General features: G+C 37.3%; 1 protein-coding gene across 1 annotated transcript in view; it reads left to right on the top strand.

The window, feature by feature from the left end:
* Positions 1-22,050, top strand: part of INTS4 (integrator complex subunit 4) — a 116,523-nt gene that overhangs the window by 59,495 nt on the left and 34,978 nt on the right. Inside the window, exons 9-13 of the mRNA XM_061204098.1 lie at positions 2,902-2,973; positions 4,721-4,895; positions 9,040-9,245; positions 18,887-19,029; positions 21,644-21,759. Coding sequence (XP_061060081.1) covers positions 2,902-2,973; positions 4,721-4,895; positions 9,040-9,245; positions 18,887-19,029; positions 21,644-21,759 — 712 coding nt within the window. The remainder of the gene's footprint in view (positions 1-2,901; positions 2,974-4,720; positions 4,896-9,039; positions 9,246-18,886; positions 19,030-21,643; positions 21,760-22,050) is intronic.

The following is a 22,050-nucleotide window of genomic DNA, read 5'->3' on the forward strand; positions in this document are numbered from 1 at the left end:
ATTTGTAAGGTTCCAGAAGTCTTTGACCTTAAAAATTATAACATTTTCAGACAGTTAAATTGTAGATTGTAGGTTTTTATGTTTGTAACTCTGCCCAGGGCTAGTCTTTCCCAGGGCAAATGTAGCTGTCCTAGTCAGTGGCAGTTTTACGTCTCACATAGTAATCCATCTTTTTTTTTTTTTTTTTTTTTTTTTGATCTGCTTCTCTTTTTCATCACCTAATGAATAGAGGCTAGGAGCTTAAAATTGAAATAGACAAACAATGCATAGACTTATGTTATTATACTAGTTGAGCAGGTTTTGTTCTGAGAGCAGGTTTGACGCACTTGTTTGTTAAATATCAGTTTTCTTAGTGTTATAGATTGTTAAGTAGGGGTAGTAGTACAGTTGGAGAGCTTTTACCTGAATATATGTGTCTTGGTCAAAGTATACAGGAATGTAGATGTTTTTCTGATTGGTGAGATGCACTTTATGGTGAACTCATTATCTTTTTGCTCCAGATTTCCTCCTTCTGTGCTTTCATAAATGATGCCATCATTTACCCAGAGGCATTTGAGAATTCTTTCTCTGTGTCCCGTATCCACCGAGTCATCAACTCTTATCAGTACTACCTTCTTGACATACCTTGAATCTATCCCTTCTCTATTTCCACTGTGCTTGTAACAGTTCAAGTTTCACTATTTTTCAAGTGGATTATGCTGTAAGGTTCTTGCTATTTGTGGATTTAAAATGGAAAGCTTCAGCTATTCTTACATAACACTGGAAACTTGTTACAAACAATGATATGCAATTTTTTGAGGCTAGAATTTGAATAGTACCCCCTCTTTGCTACTGTGTTGGGAGAGAGCTCAGTTGAAGGCTTTGGAGGACGTTGAGACTGTGGGTTCCAGTAACTTACTGTGAAGTCATTAAAACTTTCATTCTTTGTAGAAAAACAAAGTGCCTGTTAAAAAGCCAACTGTTGGGGACTTCCCTGGCAGTCCAGTGGTTAAGACTCCACGCTTCTAATACAGGGGACACGGGTTCAATCCCTGGTCGGGGAACTAAGACCCACATGGCTCACGGTGCGGCCAAAAAAAAGACAACTGTTAATGTTGGTGGTAAGACTAAAGAGAAAGTGAGGAGTTCTTAAAAATGTATAGTTTTTATTCATAAAATTGATGTTTTGCATTAAAAAAATGAATGTTAGATTTGGTATTGGCTCAGACCTATGTAACAAACTATATACCATGTAGAGATAAGAAAAAGTGGTTTTGAAACTACTTAAGGTGAACAGTACAATTGCCCTTCTAGAATTGTAGGAAAGGTGTTAATTTGGGTAAGAGTACTCCCAAAGAACATGTAACTTACTATGGAAAATGTGATTGGAGAAAAAGTCTGAGCCTGTATAAACATTTCCATATTTATTAACTTGGGAATTAGAGAAGATTTCCAATATATTCCTTAAGAATGTCTAGGACCTGCTTTAAATAGCCTCCTAACTTGTGTCTCTGCTTCATTTTGGGTTCCTTCTGGTCCATTAGCCACATTGCTGCCAAGATGATGTTTATGAGTATAAATCTGATTATGTTTCTCTCTTATTTGAAATGAGCAAGTTACTGAATCTCTCAGCCTCAATTTCTCGTAAAAAATAAATAAATAAAAAGTGAGGATAATGCGCGTTCTTCATGGGATTATTGGGAGGAATAAATTTTTAAAATGCAAGTCTTTGTACATTACTGAGCTCATTCAATATTTAATAGAAATTATCTATAGAGTTATTATTCATAAGGCAAACTCCTTACCATAGCAAACAAAGACCTTTATGATCTGCTTTCTACCTACCTGTCTTGCCTTATTTTCGGTACCCCCATCCTATGTTCTATTCATAGAACCACTTGATGTTTCCCACATGACATTCTCTCTATGCATTTAATTGTGATTTCCAGTTCCCCAGATATACCTCTCCCTGCCTCCACCCCATACTGCTTTTCTTTAAGTTCCCATAGCACCCTTTATAAATGTATATTATAAAATTTCATACCATAATGCAGTAATCTCTTTACTTGTCAATTTCCCTCACTAGTGTGTGATTGTTGAGTGTAGAATTGATGTCTTTTTATTTTTGTGTACCTGTTCCTGGTAACTCTAGGCATATAATGGAATGGTTGCTAAGTATATATTTGTTTAATGAATGAATGGACAAATGAATGGAAAGGCTGGAATGAAAAGGAATGGAGAGGCAGTGGAGAGTAGTAGTTAAGGCAAAGGATTCTGGAGCCTGGGTTTATAGCCCAGCTCTGTAATTTACACTGTTTGTGACCTTGAATGAATTACTTCATCTTTTTGTGCCTTCTTTTCCCCTTATATAAAACGTGACTAATAATAGTATTTACTTCATAGGGTTGTAGTGAGGATTAAATGAATTAATATATGTATAAAGCACTTAGAACAGTGCATGACACCTAATAGCTCTATATAGGTGCTAGCTGCTGCTGCTAATGGTTTTATTATTTTCCTGATGATTCAAAACCCATAGGGATCTTTACTATCAAGAATAATGTTATCCAAATATCGTATATTAACGCATATATGTGGAACCTAGAAAAATGGTACAGATGAACCGGTTTGCAGGGCAGAAATAGAGACACAGATGTAGAGAACAAACATATGGACACCAAGGGGGGAAAGCGGCAGGGGGTGGGGGTGGTGGTGGGATGAATTGGGCGATTGGGATTGACATGTCTACACTGATGTGTATAAAATAGATAAGAACCTGCTGTATAAAAAATAAATAAAATAAAATTAAAAAAAAGAATAATGTTATCTTTATGCATTTAAGTTGGTGGCAAACTTTGAATTTGAAGATATTGTTCAGGTCTTAAAAGTTGTTTAATTGCTCTGGATTCTTCCTTTTTATAGGGCTCTATGGAGCAAGTCAGTTCTCATTTCTTGGAACAGACGCTTGACAAGAAGCTGATGTCAGATCTGAGGGTAACTTGAATTCTTTGTTGTTTAAACTGGGTTTCTGAAACCAAAATCAGTGTAGCTATATGCCGAGTTGTGTTGATTTAATTTTACAGCCCATGAATTTGTTAATGTAGGATGACTAGATTACATTTTAATTTAAAATCTTAGTAAATTGAACCAAATTACAAGTTACTTCATTAAATTTTAAATTATTATAATGAAACACTTTGCACAGATTGTGTTTTACAAATAAGAGGCAAGATTAACTTTCTATTTGTTAAAAACTACAAAGGTCTGGTCTTATTTTGTGACTCCTTTCAACAGCAGTTCTCATGGAAGAGTAAGTAAATCCTTTCTCTGAACAGTAACAGAATGCCCTTAAGCTTTGACTGTGATAGTTCTCTGACAGAGTTGTCAGGAACAAATATGAGTCTGAGAATATGATAGGAACATTCATTGTCAGTATCTTAATTTTTAAATTATAAAAGTGTTAATAAGGAATTAGAATCTTTGATAAGTAGAAGAAAAAGAGAAACAGTTTACCCATATTCCCACTACTCTAACACAGTGACTTTCATCATTTTGGTGTATTTCTCTCCAGCTATTTTTCTTATGCATGTTTTAAACATTGAATCATTATATACAGATAATTTTGTAGTCTACTTTTTATATTTACCACTACCTCATATGCTTTTTTTCATATTGTTAACTTCATACTTATGATTTTTACTGATAGCATAATATTCTGTTAAGTAGATGTGCCATCATTTTTTAGCCCTTTATTATACATTTACAGTTTCTCCTTAATTTTTCCACCATTATAAATCACATATAGAGTATCACCTTCATGGGTATTAGATCTTTTCTTGTTTTGATTTATTCCATAAGATGAATTCTTAGGAATGGTTGGGGAGTTAATATCTGTGCTTCATGAAACATTGCCATATGGCTTTCTTGAAGGGCATTCCCTTCATTTGAGGTCAGTGATTGCTTAAGTGTTCTTTGTGTATACTGGGGTGGAAGTGCAAAGAAGGACACACTCATGGTGAATTGTGAGGGATGGGTAATGCAAGGGTTTCTAAGACACTTCACAAGGTACAAACTTTACTTCTGCGTCTGACCCACATCCTTGTAGGCTCAGGTGCTATATTTCATCAGTGCCTTTGAGATGATCAGCCATGAGGATGTGGGCTCACACCAGGAAGGTTCATAGAGGCTGATATCTATGCCAGTTTATTCATTTATGAAGGTAACTGTAACTGTCAAGTAGACTCAATATTTACTTTAGCTGACTAGTATATTCCCCCTTAGGCAATCTGTGAAGAAAGTAAATTAACTAGACACTTGCTTGGTGAGCATAGTGTTGTCAAATAGACGCTTACTTCTATGGGATGAAGAAAATTATTTCCTAGGGCCAGTGTATTGTCTACCCAGGATGGTGCTTGGAAGGACACTGCCATTATTTACCTCTCTGGTTCTCCCTTTCCTGTGTTGCCATGGCAAACATAACCACCTGTCCAGTCAACATTCTTTTGCTATCTTTAATGAAGTTACTATCTTTAATAAGGTTACTATCAGCTATTGATGACCTGAGAACCTTGGTCTTAACTTCAAGTTGAATTTGCATTTCTCTGCTCTGATCTATTGAGTATTTTTTTTTTAAATGTAACTCTCAGAGAGCAGTCTTATTTTCTACTTTCTCATGTTCTCAGGGTGCAACTTACTGTTCTCTCATGAATCTCTAGCAAGTGGTAATTGTTGTCTTCTATAGAGGAAACGCACTGCACATGAACGTGCCAAGGAACTTTACACTTCGGGAGAGTTTTCCAGCGGCAGGAAGTGGGGAGATGATGCTCCCAAGGAAGAAGTAGATACGGGGGCTGTGAACTTGATCGAGTCAGGAGCTTGTGGAGCCTTTGTTCATGGACTGGAAGATGAGATGTATGGTAAGAATGACTTCGTAACAATAACAGTGCCCATTTACTGAGTGACTGCTATGTATCTGGCATTGTACTGAGTGATAGACACAGGTTGTCTCACTTAATCTTCATAGTCACTCAGTGAAGTATCTACTATTATTTTAATTTTATAAACAGAAGAGGTTGAGGCTCAGGTGGTATGGATCAGTGGTTAAGAGCATGGACTTTGGGTTCAGTCAGTTTAGGTTCAAATTCTAGCATTTTTGTAAAACAAGGTTAATAGCAAGTGTTTCTGAATTGTGATAATTAAATGAGATTATATATACATGACATGATACATGACCCAGTTATAGTAAGCACTTAATAAATGGTAGTAAAAATTGATATTTATACTGATAACAATTGTACTTTCTTATAAGTCACTCAACTAGTAACAGACAAGAAGCAAGATTTAAACCCAGGTTAGTCTGACTAACTAATGACTAATCAAGCCTTTATTTTGCCTTCATTTTTGAAAGATAGTTTCACTGGGAATGAAATTCTAGATTAATAGTGGTTTATTTGTTTATTTTTTTGTCCTTTAAACATCTTGTTCCACAGTTTTTCAGTTTGCATTTTTCTGTTGAGAACTCTGCTGTCATTTTAAATCTTTGTTCTTCCGTACATAATGTATCTTTTTTTCTCTAGCTGCTTTTAAGCTTTTCTCTTTATCACTGGTTTTAAATGATCTAATTATAATGTGCCTTGGTATAATTTTCTTCATGTTTCTTATGCTTGGAGTTAGTTGAGCTTCTTGGATCTATGGGTTTGTGGTTTTTATTTGGAAAATCTTTGACTGTTATTTCTTTAAATATTTTTCTGGCCCCATGCTCCTTTGGGGACTCCCAATTACATATATATTAGGCTACTGAGGTTGTCCTATAGCTCACAGATGCTCTATTCTTTTTTTTCCATGTAATCTTTTTTTCCTATTTGTTTCATTTTGGATAATGTTTATTGCTTTGTCTTGGAGTTCACTAATCTTTTCTTCTGCAGTGTCTAATGTGCTGTTAATTCCATCCAGTATATTTTTCATCTCAGACATTGTAGTTTTCATCCCTAGAAGTTTGATTAGAATTTGCGTTTGTTTAGTATCTTCTGTATCGCTACTTAATATGCTTAATCTTTTCTCTAGCTTTGTCAACAGAGAATGTATTTACAGTAACTATCCTAATGTCCTTGTCTCCTAGCTCTGTTATTTGTGTGATTTCTGGGTTGGTTTTGATTGATAGATTTTTCTTCTCATTATGGATTATATTTTCCTGCTTCTATGCATGCCTGGTAACTTGGGATTGGATGCCAGACACTCTGAATTTTAATTTATTGGGTGCTGAACATTGTTATATTCCTATAAGTATTCTTGAGCTTTGTTCTAGAATGCAGTTATTTCAGGTCTTATTTTTAAGCTTTGTTAGGTGGACCCAAGTAACATTTAGTCTAGGGGTTATTTGTCTTCACTAGTGAAACAAACTCTTCTGAAAAAACTATTGTTGACCATGTGTGAGCTTTGGAGATTGTTCCCTCGAATCCTCTTAAGTGGTTCTTTCTCGGGCCTTGGATAGTTTCTTCACACATCAGAACTTGGCTGAAGACTTGAGGAGGACCCTCTGCAGATCACCTAGGCTTGCTTTCTCTGTGCACGTCTTTCCTTTCTGGTACTTTGCCCTATGAACTCCAGCCACATTGGCCTTTCCAGACTCCCAGCTCTGTCTTCTCAACTCAGGGAGACCTACAACCTGGAAACTCTACAGACAGTAAACTGGTATAATCGTAAAGCTCACCTCATTTATTTCCTTTCTCTCAGGGATCACTACCTTTTATTGCCTGTTGTATAGTGTGTTGAATACTTTTGTTTCATATATTTTGTCTCTGTTTTTAGTTGTTTCAGATAGAAAGATAAATCTAGCCCTTGTTACTCCATTTTAGCCAGTAATAGAAGTCCTTGCAAAGCTCTTACGATTTCCACAGTATGATGCTCTCCATCTCACGTAGATCACAGACTATCAGTGCCTTGAGATGATTGACTCCAACCTCCTATTTTCAGTGAGGCTAACAGACGTGGGGAGATAATATTGATTGTCCAAATTTTATAGTAAATTTGTGTCAGAGGATTAGAACTCAGGTCTTTAAAATGCCTATAAAAATGATACCTCAGAATAGAACTTCTTCGAAGGGCAAGAAAATTACTTTTGAAAGACAGTTTTTCTATTAGGAGATATAAGAATTGGGTTACCCTATTCAATTTGCTGTAAAATTTTCTGTATATATGGAAATTAATTAAAGCTACCTCTGCTTATGTCCTCCATGAACTTGATATATGAATTAAAAATTTAAATAGTGTTAGATAATAAGGAATTCCAGTTATTAAAACCCATTTTATCCTAAGACAGGTAACTAGAACCTATTTTCTTTTGTTTCTCCTAGCATTTTTGCTTTGTTTAGTTTCTACAATTGAATTTAATCACTGTTAATGTCTATGTGGTTGATTTCTACAGTTTTTAGTTTGTCACTAAGGTTTACTTAAAGGAACTTAACTTTGGAAAGTGAGTAGATCATAACCAGCATCAAGTATGGCAACTCTCTAATTTAATCATACCTATAAAATTCTGGGTAAATCAGGATTTTAGGGACACATTTGCTGGGAGTGAAATGGAGCCTTATTTCATTGGCTATAGACTCTAGTGTAGTATCACACATACTTCTAGTCCTCTAGTTGTTCCATGTTCTCCCTCCTTTCTGGGCCTTTACATGTGGTTCCTCTGCGTAGAAAGGCCTTTTTCCTTTCCTCTGGCCTAACAACTCCTTCAGGTATTATTTTAGGGGTCACTTTCTGAAAAGCTGCCTCTGATCCTGTTGAGTAGGCTATGTGCCTCTTCCGCATTTTCTTAATACTACGTGTGCTCTTCCATTGTATCATTCATCACTCTGTAATGCAATTAACTATTCTAGTCTATAGTGGCTGGGACATAGTCTTGTTCTCGTTCATCTTTGTATCTTCAGTACTAAGCATAAAGTAGCAAAAGTAGGATCTGATTACATAATGTTAAGACACCAGAGGATCGGTCTTTTTTTTTTATTCTCGAGCAAGCTAATTCCTTTTCTCTGCCCTGGACCCTTAAGGAGACTGTTATATATTTTCAACATTCCAAAAAGTCCAGTAGAAATTGTTAATTTAGCTACCTGTAGCCAGGCTGTGCATGCAAAGTAAAAAACCAAGCTTCTTTGCTTCTGCTTGGAATTGCATCAAGTCAGGTCATACTGATTATCTCATGTTGATCTGAACTTTCTCTGTGATTCCCTTGATACACTTGCAAGAGTTACACATGAGTCAATGCAATGTAATGGATAAAGCCCTGAGAAGCAGGGTTAGCAGTTAAAACATTTGGGTCCATCTCTGGCTTGCTTTGTAATTATTAGCAATTTCCTGTTTAAATTACATTGTTGTGATGTAGAGCAAATCCTTCCCTTCTGATGAAAAAGAGGAATTTATAAGTACCAAGAAAAATCTGAGTCATTCCCTTTACTGTAGTAACTCTGCTTTTAAGTTGTCTATAAAACCTTTCTTATACAAAAACCAAAGTATACAAAAACCAAACCACAATTTGAGTGTTTTTCTTTTCTTTTTTGAAACTGTACATTTTATTGTGGGAACCGCTGGAACAAAACAAGCATGTATCCATACTATATGATGCTAGTCTTGAATTAGCAGACCTGGGTACTAGTCTTATCTCTGCTCTCATTCACTTTGAGGCAAGTTTATCCACTTTGCTGATTCTTATCTGTAGAATGAGAATAATGATATCGAGCCTGTTTTAATCTTAATAATGTTATTTTAAAAGTGCTTTTTTAAAAAAGTACTTTACTGTGGTTGGACTACTGACATAGTAAGACAACTGAGTTTTCAAGGAGTCAGGATCTAAACCTCAGTCCCTGTGGTACCAACATCCTTGTTCATAGGTCTATGTGAAGGTGGTAGCAGAATCTGCAGGCATGGAGGAGATCTCCCAGAGAGAGTTTGTAAAGTAACAGGGGTAGAGAGGGAAACACAAACCTGAATGAGAAGGAATCCTTCTTACATTTTTCCCATGGATCTTAACTTGACGTGCAGTTTTGTTTGTCCCTTTTTCTCTAGAGGTCCGCATTGCTGCTGTAGAGGCGCTCTGCATGCTGGCCCAGTCTTCACCCTCTTTTGCTGAAAAGTGCCTTGATTTCCTGGTTGACATGTTTAATGATGAAATTGAGGAGGTACGTCTACAGTCCATACATACCATGAGAAAAATCTCTAACAATATCACCCTTCGAGAGGATCAGCTTGACACTGTCCTGGCTGTGTTAGAGGTGAGTTTGTTATGCATTTCTTCATCAATACCTACTGAGCACCACTTTTTTTTGTGTGTTTTAAACCAGGCATTGATGATAAAATAGTGTAAAGGCAGCACAGTTCTGCCTTCTCATCATACAACTCCTTCGTGGTGGAGGAGACTGACTATTAAACAGGAAATTTGAATAAAGCTTAGTATTGCTATGATCAGGGAAGGATAGGATGCTCTGGGAATGCAGAGTATCTAACCTGAATTGCCTGGGGTAAGGTTGGGGAGATAGGGAAGAAAGAAGGAATGCTGTAGTGGATACTTGAAGGAGTAGGACTTAATGAGGCATTTTCTTTCCTTTTTTTTTTTTTTTAATGAAGTATAACTGACTTACTATATTATATTAGATTTAGGGGTATGAAACATTTTCTTGGGAAGGAGTGGCACTGATAGTAGTAGGGTGGAAGGATACCAAACAGAGGGAGCAGTGTCTAAGGATCCAGAAGTAAGAGTGGATATGATATATTCAAGGAATTGGGAGGAATTCATTATAATATAACATAGAGTTGAGAGATAGAGGAGGGAAGGGAAGTGCCTATAGATAAGGCAGGAGCTAAATAATGAAGAATTCTTTTCAGCCTTGATTTGATTTAATTCTTCTAGTGAATCATAGACAGCAGGAAGGGCTCTTAGGGATCAATTCATTCAACCTTGGAGTTTTCAGAAAAAAGGTAATTTGTTTGAGGTTGTACAGGTAAGAAGTGTCTGTGCCAGGATACGAACACAGATTTGCCTCCCAGGCTGTACAATTCTTTGTGGTTCTTCAATTGTTTTTCTAAAGTGTCTGGATTTTATTTGCAAGCTCTGAAGTTTTTCATTTATTTATTTATTTATTTGGCTGCATTGGGTCTTAGTTGTGGCTCATGGGATCTTCGTTGCAGCATGCGGGATCTTTCGTTGCAGCACGCAGGCTTTTCTCTAGTTGTGGCATGCAGGCTCCAGAGTGCACGGGCTCAGTAGTTGCAGTGCGTGGGCTTAGTTGCCCTATGGCATGTGGGATCTTAGTTCCCTGACCAGGGATCGAACCCCCGTCCCCTGCATTGGAAGGCAGATTCTTAACCACTGGACCACCAGGGAAGTCTCTGAAGTTTTTCAAAATATTGATAAATGAGAGTTGGGCTTTGGTTCCCCACCCCCCCTTTTTAGATATTGTGAAAGGGATAGCAATTTGATGTTTACATATTAGCACTTGTTACAGATTTCTGCTACATACTTTAGAAAACAGGTTAGGTGCTTTGATTTTGAAGGTCTTTATCATTCTCTCAGTTGCTTAGCACTTCTCTTAAGATTTTTCCTGAATTATAAATCTTTATAATTTTTTTCACGTATTTTAAAAAATAAATTTATTTATTTATTTATATCTTTTGGCTGCGTTGGGTCTTCGTTGCTGCGCGCAGGCTTTCTCTAGTTGCAGTGAGTAGGGGCTACTCTTCAATGCGGTGCGTGGGCTTTTCATTGCAGTGGCTTCTTTTATTGCAGAGCACGGGCTCTAGGAGCGTGGGCTCAGTAGTTGTGGCTCGCGGGCTCTAGGGCACAGACTAAATAGTTGTGGCACATGGGCTTAGTTGCTCTGCGGCACGTGGGATCTTCCCAGACCAGGGATCGAACCTGTGTCCCCTGCATTGGCAAGCGGATTCTTAACCACTGCGCCACCAGCTAAGTCCCTCGTATTTTTTCCTAAGAAGATAAGTTTGCATTTTGTGTATTGTTCTCTATGGTTGGTCTCTATAGCCTAGCCCCTTCTTTCCTTTTTAGCTTTCGTTCCCATCATTCCTTACCTTGAACTTTATGCTGTAGTCACTCTGCTAATCATCCTGCTTTTCTTCACCATTTTGCCTTCATTGTAACTTATTCTCCTCTGCCTGCAAAACTGCCACTTTTCACGTAGCACACTTCTGCTTATTCCCAGGATCTACATTAGGTAATATATCTAGGAAGCCTTCCTTAACTAACTGTACTGCTGAGTGGGCTAAATAGCACTCATCTGTATTTTTGTAACACCCTGTTTATGCTACTGTAGCATTTATCAGTAGGTGTTCTGTTTGTTTAATTCTTTATTCCACAAGACTGTGAGCTTCTCAAGACACCAGTCTTGATTTTTTCGTTCTTTAATTCGCAGTGCTTTGTAGTGTCAGGCACAAGTAGATGCTCAGTAAACGTTAAGTAGCTGAGCTATATCACAAGCTATAATTTGACATACTTAATTGTTCATAGGGTCATGATAGGCTTATTGTGAGCACTTTTGTATAAAACTCACAAAGAATTTGTTTAGGTCTAAACTCCTTGACTTGGAGTTCTGTCCATGAATTTTAGACTTACATAAACTCATTGTCTGTTCTTCTACCCTACTGCTCACTGCTCTATATAGTTATTGTACCACTGTACTTCACTGTGTTGAGATTTAGCTACCTGACCCTTCCAGCCTCAGTTTGTCTCTTTGCTCCTTCCTTCCTTCTCTCCTTCCTTCCTTCCTTCCTCCCTTCCTTCCTTTCCTTCCTTTACTTTTTTTTCTTTCTTTTCTTCCTTTCTTTTACATTGAGCTACTACCTGAATTCAGCAAGTGCTGTCTATGTACTGGAGGTGTAGTGGTCAAAAACAGATTCCCTGCTCTCATGGGACATATATTCTAAAGAGAGGTAGAGTAAACAAAATGATTTCAGAGAGTGATAAGTCTTATACAGAAGGTAAATAGTGATGGAGGAATGGGAAGTTTCACTGTAAAGTTAGGGATTAGTAAAAGCCTTTCTCTGGAGACAGTGTTTGTGCTGAGTCTTTTTTTTTTTAATTAATTAATTTTTGGCTGTGTTGGGTCTTCGTTGAGGTGCACGGGCTTCTCGTTGAGGTGGCTTCTCTTGTAACGGAACACGGGCTCTAGGTGTGCGGGCTTCAGTAGTTGTGGCTCACGGGCTCTAGAGCACAGGCTCAGTAGTTGTGGCGCACGGGCTTAGTTGCTCCGCGGCATGTGGGATCTTCCCAGACCAGGGCTCAAACCCGTGTTCCCTGCATTGGCAGGTGGATTCTTAACCACTGAGCCACGAGGGAAGTCCCCGTGCTGAGTCTTTTTTTTTTGGTTCTTGTTTACATGTTTAATCTTAATAAACAGACGAACTCGCACACTAATCTTCAGGACACAAACAAGGAGCAGGCAGCTGGGGCCGTGGAACGCAAGTCCACCAGGACAGCTGGTACACCCGGTGGCTGGGGCCTGTGCTGTGTCTTAAATGACAAAAGGAAGCCAGCCATGTGAAAGTTGGAGGAAGGACCTTCAGGAAGAGGCAGTAATAGCTGGTAGAAAGGCTCTAAGGCATAGGTGAGCTTTGATGTGCTTCCAGAACAGGAGTAAGAAGGCTGGTATAGGTGGAACATAGATAGTAGAGGAGTGGTATGAGATGAGGTCTGAGAGGTGGGTAGGGGCAGGTGGAGTACCTTGGAGGCTGTTGTAAGATGTTTGGATTTAATTCTAAGTATTATGGGATACCATTGGAAAATTTTATGCAGAAGGATAACATAACAATCTACCGCTTTCAACATATCTCATTCTTGAAGTTTTCTTGAAGTTCATATCAAATAAATTGACTTTTTCCCTCATTCCTTCATTTAAGGCATAATTATTGAGTACCAAGCCCATGTGTCTCTTACTGTAGTTTTCACACTTTATCCATTTATGTCAGGTTTAGTATGTTTGTCTTATCTTCCTGATGAGATTGTGAAGTCCTTAAGGAGAGTGACCATGTTGTACCCTTTACTGTATCCTTTCAGGGTTTAATGTGGTGACTTGCCCATAGAGGATGCTTAGTAAACATTTCCTAAAACAAATCTACACAGGTTAATTGTATAACTGGGAAGTTCTTAAGAAACACACAAGTCAAAATTGTTTTCTTATTACTTGACAGTTGTTTCTCCAGTACATCCATATAGCTGCCTCCTATCAGTGGTGGAGATTTGTTCATATGGGAAGCATTATATCTTATTTAAGTCTGCTACATACAGAGCCAGACAGATCCAAATCAACCTGTCATTTCTTCTCTTTGGTCCCTTTTTCCCTTTGTTTGTTTGTTTTTATTATTTATTGACCATCTGTTATGTGCCAGGCACTGTGCGAAGGGGGACACAATAGTGAGCAAAAGCCATGGCCCTGCTCTCATGGACCGTAGAATTTAGGTATGACGTAGACAGACAAATAAGACACAAATGAAGGTGTAATATAAGTTGAAATAAGGAGCTCACGACAGAAAGAAGTGAGGTCCCATGGGGGTATTTCATAGAGGTACTTGGTCTTTAGGAGTTGAGGGGGTACAGCAATCAGGAAAAGCTTCTGAACCTGAGCTCTAAAGGAGGAATAAGGCACTAACTTGGCAGGAAGAGTTGGGAGTGTGAGGTGTAAGGACATTTCAGGCAGAGGAGCAGGAAGTGTAGAAACTGTGGTGGGTGGAAACATGACACAGTTGAGGGACCAAAAGAGGGCCTGGCAGTAACAGAGCTAGTGTGTGGTATGAGATTAGGCTGGAGGGGGTGGGTGGGACCAGCTCATGCAGAGCCTTTAGAACAACTAAAAGCTATTAAAGGATTTTAGCAGCCTTGCAATTTTGGACAAATTATTTAATCCTTCTGGTTCTTGGTTTTCTCATCTCTAAAGTGAGGATAATTTCACATATTCTTATGTTTCTTTTAAAAATTAAATGAGAGAATTCATGTAAAGTGCTTCATATGGTAGTAGTTCATAGTATAGACATACCTCATTTTATTGTGCTTTGAAGATGTATTTTTTACAAATTGAAGGTTTGTGGAAACCCTGCATGGAGCAAGTCTATCGGTCCTGTTTTTTTTTTCTTTCCCCTGCACCCCCAACCTATTGGTGCCATTTTTCCCACAGCTCACTTCATGTCTCTGTGTCACATTTTGGTAATTCTTTCAGTATTTCAGACTTTTTCATTATCATTGTATTTGTGATGGTGATCTGTGATCAGTGATCTTTGATGTTCCTATTGCAAAAAGATAATGACTTGCTGAGGCTCAGTTGATGGTTAGCATTTTTAACAATAAAGTATTTTTAAATTAAGGTATGTATATTGTTTGTTTAGATATAATGCTATTGCATACTTACTAGACTATAGTATAGTATAAGCATAACTTCTATATGTACTGGGAAACCAGAAAATTTATGACCTGCTTTATTGTGATATTCGCTTTGTTGTGGTAGTCTGGAACCAAACTTGCAGTGTCTCTCAGGTATGCCTCAGAAAGTCATTCAAGAAACATTTACTGATTTTTCCTGAGCCAGGTTCTGTATTAGGTTCTGAGGATGTTGAGATGGACAGTCCTCTTGCCTCTGAGTTGCTCAGTTTTATAGAGAAGACAGCAATATAAACCATAATTACAAGATCGTATCAAAAGTAAGGTAAGGGATGACATTCTCACCAGAAGGATAGCATATGACCGCAGGTAAAGGCTGGGGGGGTGGGGTGTGAAATGGCACGACCTGGACAGGGAACATTAAGAAGTTCACATGTGGCTGTGAGGGAGAAGGGGTGGGAGGTGAAACAGGAGAGGTCAGTAGGGAACCAATTGTAAAGGGCCTGTGTGCTATGCTGAGGAGCCTCAGTGTTATCCTAGGGGTGGCGGGAAGCCAAATGAGGTTACTGAATGGGGGGATGACATGGTCAGATGTGTTTATTGAGAAGTGGGCCCCCCTAATTGTATAGGGTAAAGAAATGAGAGAATTGCAGGATAAAAGAGGGTGCCTGGAGAATAAAGAAGGCATGTCTCCAACTGAGCTTCAAGGAAGAGTCCTCTGATTCTTAGATTTTGTTATGTAGTTATGGATGTGTCTTTTAAATTTTTTAGTTTGATTTCTTTCATGTATTAAGTAAAACTTAAAAGTATAAAACTTTTAGGAGAAATATTTGTGACCTTGTCTTAGACAAAGATTTCTTAGATACGACACCAAAAACTTAATCTATGAAAGAAATAACTAGATAAACTGGACTTATCAAATAAAAAAATTCTTCAAAGAGACACTTTTAAGAAATTTTAAAGATAACACAACAGTGTGAATATAAGTGCCATAGAACTGTACACTTAAAATGTACATTTACTTAAAGTGGTAAATTTTATGTTATATATATTTGACCACAGTAAAGAGATAATGGGACCAAATCAAACACATATAATGGCTTTGATATGTAAACTGTACCAGAAAAAGGGAGGGGGTAGATTTGGATACAGAAATGCACATAGCGGGAAGACAATGTGAAAACACAGAGAGAATGCCATCTACAAGGCCATACAAGGAATGTAAGGTTACCACAAGCTAGGAGGGGGGTTGTGGAATAGATTCTGTGTCGCAGCCCTCAGAAGGAACCAACTCTGCTTATATCTTGATTTTGGACGTCAAGCCTCTAGAGCTCAGACAATAAATTTCTGTTTTTCTAAGCCAAAAAAAAAATTTTTTTTGAAAAGACATACCACAGACTGGGAGAAAATATTTGCAAAACACACATCTGATAAAGAATATATTAAAAATTCTCCAGGAATTCCCTGGCAGTCCAATGGTTGGGGCTCCTCAATTTCACTGCCAAGGGCCCGGGTTTAATTCTTGGTTGGGGAACTAAGATCCCACAAGCCATGCGGCACGGCCAAAAAAAATAGAAAAATAAAAAGAATATATATTCAATAATAAGAAAGCACACCACCCAATTAAAAAATGAGCAAAAGATTTGAACAGACACTTAAGCAAAGAAGATAGCAGTGACAAATAATAAATAAGCATGTGAAAACATGCTTAACATCATTAGTCATTAGAGAAATGCAGATTAAAACAATAGTGAGGGGATTCACCAGCAGTCCAGTGGTTAGGTCTCTGGGCTTTCACTGCTGAGGGCCCGGGTTCAATCCCTGTTCAGGGAACTAAGATCCTGCAAGCTGTACCGCGCGGCCAAACAAACAAAACAATAGTGAGAAATTACAACGACACATCTGTTAGAATGGATAAAAACAAACAAACAAAAGAAACCCTGACAATATCAAGTGCTGTGAAGATGGGGAACAACTGGCACTTTTCATATACTGCTGATGGAAATGCAAAATGGTAGAGCCACTTTGGAAACTACTGTGACAGCTTCTTATAAAGTTAAATATACACTTAACATATGACCCCACAGTCCCGCTCTGAAGTATTTACTAAAGAAAACTGAAAACTCACGTTCACACAAAGACCTGTATGCAAATGTTTATCACAGCTTTATTTATAATAGTCCCAAACTGGAAACAACACAAAATCCTTCAGTTGGTGAATGGATAAATTAACTATGGTACATCTATACAATGGATTACTACTCAGTAATAAAAAGGAATAGCTGCTGATACACATAACAACATGGATGAATCTCAAATGCATTATGCTAAGTGAAAGTAGCCAGACACAAGAAGCAGCATACTCTGTGATTTCATTTATATGACATTTTGGAAAAGACAAAACTGTAGCAGAAAATGTATCAGTGGTTGCCAGAGGCTGGGGGTGAGGGGTAGACTAGAAAGGGACACGAGGGAAGTGTTTGGGTGATTCAAGTGTTTTATATCTTGATTGTCATGGTGGTTACATAACTATATGCATTTGTTAAACTCATGGAAGTGTACACTAAAAAGGATGAATTTTACAGAATGTAAATTATATGTCAGTAAACCTGACTTTTTTTTTTTTTTTTGGCCAAGCCATGTGGCTTGTGGGATCTTAATTCTCTGACCAGGGATTGAACGCAGGCCCTCGGCAGTGAGAGTGTGGAGGCCTAACCACCGGACCGCCAGGGAATTCTCAAACCTGACTTTTTAAAAAATGCTTTGGAGATCCCATTTCCCACTAAAAGGAACCAAAATTCCAAAGAGAAATGGCTGATTCCAAGTGTGGTGTAGGAAACGTAACAAGATGACCTTGTACTGTCTTGTCATACAGAAAGCAGACATTAGCTATCAAAGACCTCTAGGCTTATATCAAAAAGACCCAGGAGATAACTTAAATAGACTCACACTGGCCAAAGGTGAAACATATCATTAAGGATTACAACTGCAAATATGTTGAAACCCATGATTTTATAATAATTCAAAAACAAAACACTGCATTAGTCACCTTTAGAAGAGGCTTAGTAATCAACTCATTATTTTGAAAACTGGTAAATTAAGGAATCAAGCATTTATCCTTCCTTTTCCTATACAGATAGAACTTCAAGACAACCAGCTAGTTGATAAGGGGAAGTTTCTCTTTGTAGAAGTATTCCAGTTGATGAATGAAGAGGAATGATAGAATTTATATATCATTGTTTTACAACTTTAATGAATTACTAGATCTAGGCAGTGATCTTCAGTGGTAACTAATATCACAAAAAGAAAAATATAGTTCCTGAGGGAGGTACACAGTACTACCTATGAAGTGGTCTTATAAAAAAATTAAACCTAAATGTGATTAAGCCTCTTAATCAAACTACCATCTCAGGATATACAGGGGAGAAATTGCAAGGGGAAAAAAAAGTGAGATATAAAGAGATTTTATGTATTAAAAGATACTTAAGGGACATATTACCCAATTGCAATGTGCGGACGTTCTTGGAGCCTGATTAGAGCAAATAAAAACTTTTTGAGTCAGGGAAATTTTATTATGGAGTGGATATTTGATATTAAAGAATTATTAAAATTTTAGGCATGATATTGGTTTTGTGGGTTTTTAAAAAAATAATCATTTTTAAAAAGAGGTATTATGGAAATATTTACCAACAAAATGCTATGATTTCTCTGATTGGCTTCAAAATAATCTGGGAGGAGTGGGTAAAGGTATAGATGAAGCAAGATTGGCTATGAGTTAATCGTTGAAACTGGGGAATTATCTCTACTTTTACATATGTTTCAAATTGTCTATATTAAAAAGTTTTAAAGAACGGGCAAAAAATGCTATGGAGATATCAAATAAGAGTAAAACTGATATGTTTTCGTTTACATTAGCATTAAGAAGTTGTTGGTGAGCTTTTCTAATCATTTTAGTGAGGTTGAGCAGAAAGTATTGGAGAGGGAAGAGGCCACTCTCTAACATCATCTGGTACCTACTCTCTTTTTGTTTACTCTGCTGTAGCCACACTGCTATTTTTCAGCATGCTTTCACCTCATGGCCTTTATGTTTGCTGTTCCCTTTGATTATGCCATGTAAAATACCCCACCTATCCTAGCACTCTTAACCTTAACCTGCTTTATAGTTTCTCATATCTGACCTATATATTTAGTTATTCATTTTTGTCTTTTCACTAGAAGGAAACTCCTGAGAGCAGGGATTCAATTTTAATTACTGCTGTATCCCTAGCACTTGGTACATAGTAGGTGCTGATAAATGTTGACTGTTTAGTAAGTGTTCAGTAAATGTTGAGTGTACAGATTAATGAATGAACAAATGAATGAATTCTTCAAATATCATTTCAAATTTTTCCTCCTCTGTGAATACTAGCCCCTCCCCTTTCTGAAAAATTGAGAAGTTCTTTACCCTGTACTCCCACTTTAACTTGTATACTCCTCCATAATAGCTAATCCATAGTGACTGCTATTATTATTATTACCTTTTTTTTTTTTTTTAAGGATTCATCCAGAGATATTAGAGAGGCTCTTCATGAACTCTTATGCTGCACTAATGTTTCAACCAAAGAAGGGATTCATCTTGCACTGGTGGAGCTGCTGAAAAATTTAACCAAGTACCCTACTGATAGGGACTCCATATGGAAGTAAGGATTTTTTTTGCTCATTTGTTCGCTGAGTCTGATAATATGGTAAATGTACAATGTTGACATTATTTAGTGGATCATCATAGATTGGGGTATGGCCTTCAATTTTGTCTTCAATTTAGAAACCTGATTCAACATAACTATACTCTCAAGAGTCTGGTTCCTAAATTGAATATCACATTTTAGGTTATTCATTTGTTCATCCATCCACCTAGCAAATATTATGTGCCTGCTATGTGCTTACTATGTGCCAAGCCCTGTGGTAAGTTTTGGAGGTACAGAGATGAGTTGATTAGATTTCCTTTTCCTCTTATATAGTGTTAGTCACTCTTTGTCTGTTTCCATCATTGTAGAGATTAGAGGGAGGGTGAGTATTTGGTCTTCAGATGGAGAATCACAATCATATTTTCCCCTGATTACCTCTAGCTTTACTGGCTAGAGTCAAGCTTAACACTGTTCATGAATTGCTGTTTGAGGAGCTACTTGCATACATTTAATATAAAATGTGCGTTGTTGTATCCACATATTTCAGTGAGCTTATGTGATGAGATCACTGCAAATATATGATTTATTTATTTCCAAAAAAAATTGTTATTAAAAGTTGAAAAACTGTGGGTCAAATCAGGTGCTTGGAAGACATACTAAGAACTAAAAATGCCAGGGAATCTTGCTCTAGGTAACATTTTCGATACCTGGTTTTCTGTTTTGCCATTTCTTCATGTTTGTTCAGTCCAGTTCAGCTCAATTCATTGTACATTTATTGATTGTCTTCAAGGAGCACTCAGTCATTTGGGATGTGGGGATACAATGTCCCCTGAGGCACAGTGAGTAAATGGGCTGAGAGAGGTCAGAAAACTAGTGAATTAAGTTCTTTAAGACAGAACTGGAGAAAAGTGTACTTTCCTAACAGTATCAAGTGTTTTAAATGTGATGCCTTTCATACCCCATATAGCCTTCAGTTTGTTCATGGGGTTTGTTTTCTCTCTTTTGCTGATCTTATTCTCCAGTCCTTGGTGAAGTCCCATCTTCTTTGTGCAACTTTCTCCGATCATAGTGATCCCTTCTACCTTTGACAGGTAGAAAGCAGGGTATCATTCATTTGATAGTTCATTACCTTATAGTGTTAGTCATCTTTGCCTCAGTTAGATTATAAACTCAGTGAGAACATTAAATTAAGGTTTATATTTATTTTCAATTCAACACACCTTCTACACCAGAACTTAATTAAAAATAACAAAAAAGCATAAATACCAGCACACATGTAGTTCTTTATAACTTATAAAGGGCCTTCATGTAGTCATAGTAGTTAACTAATAGCCAATTAATAATAGCTAACTAATAGTTAATTGAGTTCTTATTATATAATGGCAGACACCTTGCTAAGTGCTTTTCATTCATTATCTCATTTAATCCTTATAGCAACTGTATGAGGTAATTATATTTAATCTCATTTGTAGGTAGAAATATATCTGCTCAAGGCCACAGAGTTATTAAGTTTCCTGTTTCAGATCAGATCTCTTCTGATTCTAGAACTTCACCCAGGATATCAGTTAGAATGCTTTTGTCTACAAGTAACAGAAAATCTGATTAAAAGTGGCTTAAACAGTAAGGTCTAATTTTTTTGCATAACAAGAAGTCAGAAAGTTGATTTCAGGATTGGTCATTCAACAGCTTAACAGGGCTAGTACTCTGGTTGATTTCTTTGCAGTTCTCTTGGCTTTCTCCTCATAGTTGCAAGATGGCTACCTCATAAGACAATATCTTAAGACAGAAAGAAAAGGACATTCCCTCCATGCACTTCTCTTTTTTTAAAATTTTATTGAAGTATAGTTGATTTACAATGTTGTGTTAATTTCTGCTGTACAGCAAAGTGATTCAGTTATACATATATGTATATTATTTTTCATTTTCTTTCCCATTATGGTTTATCACAGGATATTGAATATAGTTCCCTGTGCTATACAGTAGGACCTTGTTTATCCATCCTATATATAATAGTTTGCATTTGCTAATCCCAAACTCCCAATACTTCCCTCCCCCACCCCCCTTCCCCCTTGGCAACCACAAATCTGTTCTCTGTATCTGTGAGTCTGTTTACGTTTCGTAGATATGTTCATTTGTATGCACTTCGTTTGATTAGGAAAACATTCCTGAGAAGCTCCCCAGCAGACTTCCCCTCTTGTTCCATTGACCAGAACTGGGTTACTTGACTACCTGCAAAGCAGTCTCTGTAAAATGGGCTTGAGATTGCCATGATGAGTTTAGACCAGTTGTGCTTGAGCCCTTGGTCTAGGCCTACCTTCATTGAGCACTTTGCTACTTACCTGATACCTGAGTAAAATCAGGGTTCTCTTGGCAAGGAAGCTGGGGGAAATGGTTGTTAGTTAAATAACCTGTAGTAATATCTGTCATATCAGCTCTTCTGTCTTCATAATAACCAAGTTTTTAGATGAAGTAACTTGAGTTCCGGAATAATTGAATGACTTATCTGAAGTCATAGAGGTAACAAAAGTAGATGGTTGAGAATTTGTAATTCTGAGTCAGGTTTTCTGATTCCAATTCCCAGTACTTTTTAAAAAAGAGGTTTGCTTGTTTTTCATTTTGCTTGTTTCAGATGCTTGAAGTTTCTGGGAAGTCGGCATCCAACCCTGGTGCTTCCCTTGGTGCCGGAGCTCCTGAGCACCCACCCGTTTTTTGACACAGCTGAACCAGACATGGATGATCCAGCTTGTATCCTCTGCTGATTTAGCAGGGAATTTTGGCATCTTTTTCTGCAGTGTAGCTTGGATGGTCTGAGGGTTTTGTTTTGTTTTGCTGTTATTTTTCTTTCTCATTTCTTTTAGTTAAAAGTATATCCTGAGCTAGCCTAACGGTTATTTTCCTCAGCTTTTATTCTTATATTCACAGTAATTCAAGTTTGCCATTTAATACTAATACTAATTTTTTTAACCATTTATTGAGCATCTACTATATTCCACATACTGTTTAAATACTTCATACATTTTTATTACTGATCTGCAA

This window comes from Eubalaena glacialis, chromosome 10 (genome assembly GCF_028564815.1).
Source record: "Eubalaena glacialis isolate mEubGla1 chromosome 10, mEubGla1.1.hap2.+ XY, whole genome shotgun sequence".
Taxonomy (NCBI): Eukaryota; Metazoa; Chordata; class Mammalia; order Artiodactyla; family Balaenidae; genus Eubalaena; species Eubalaena glacialis.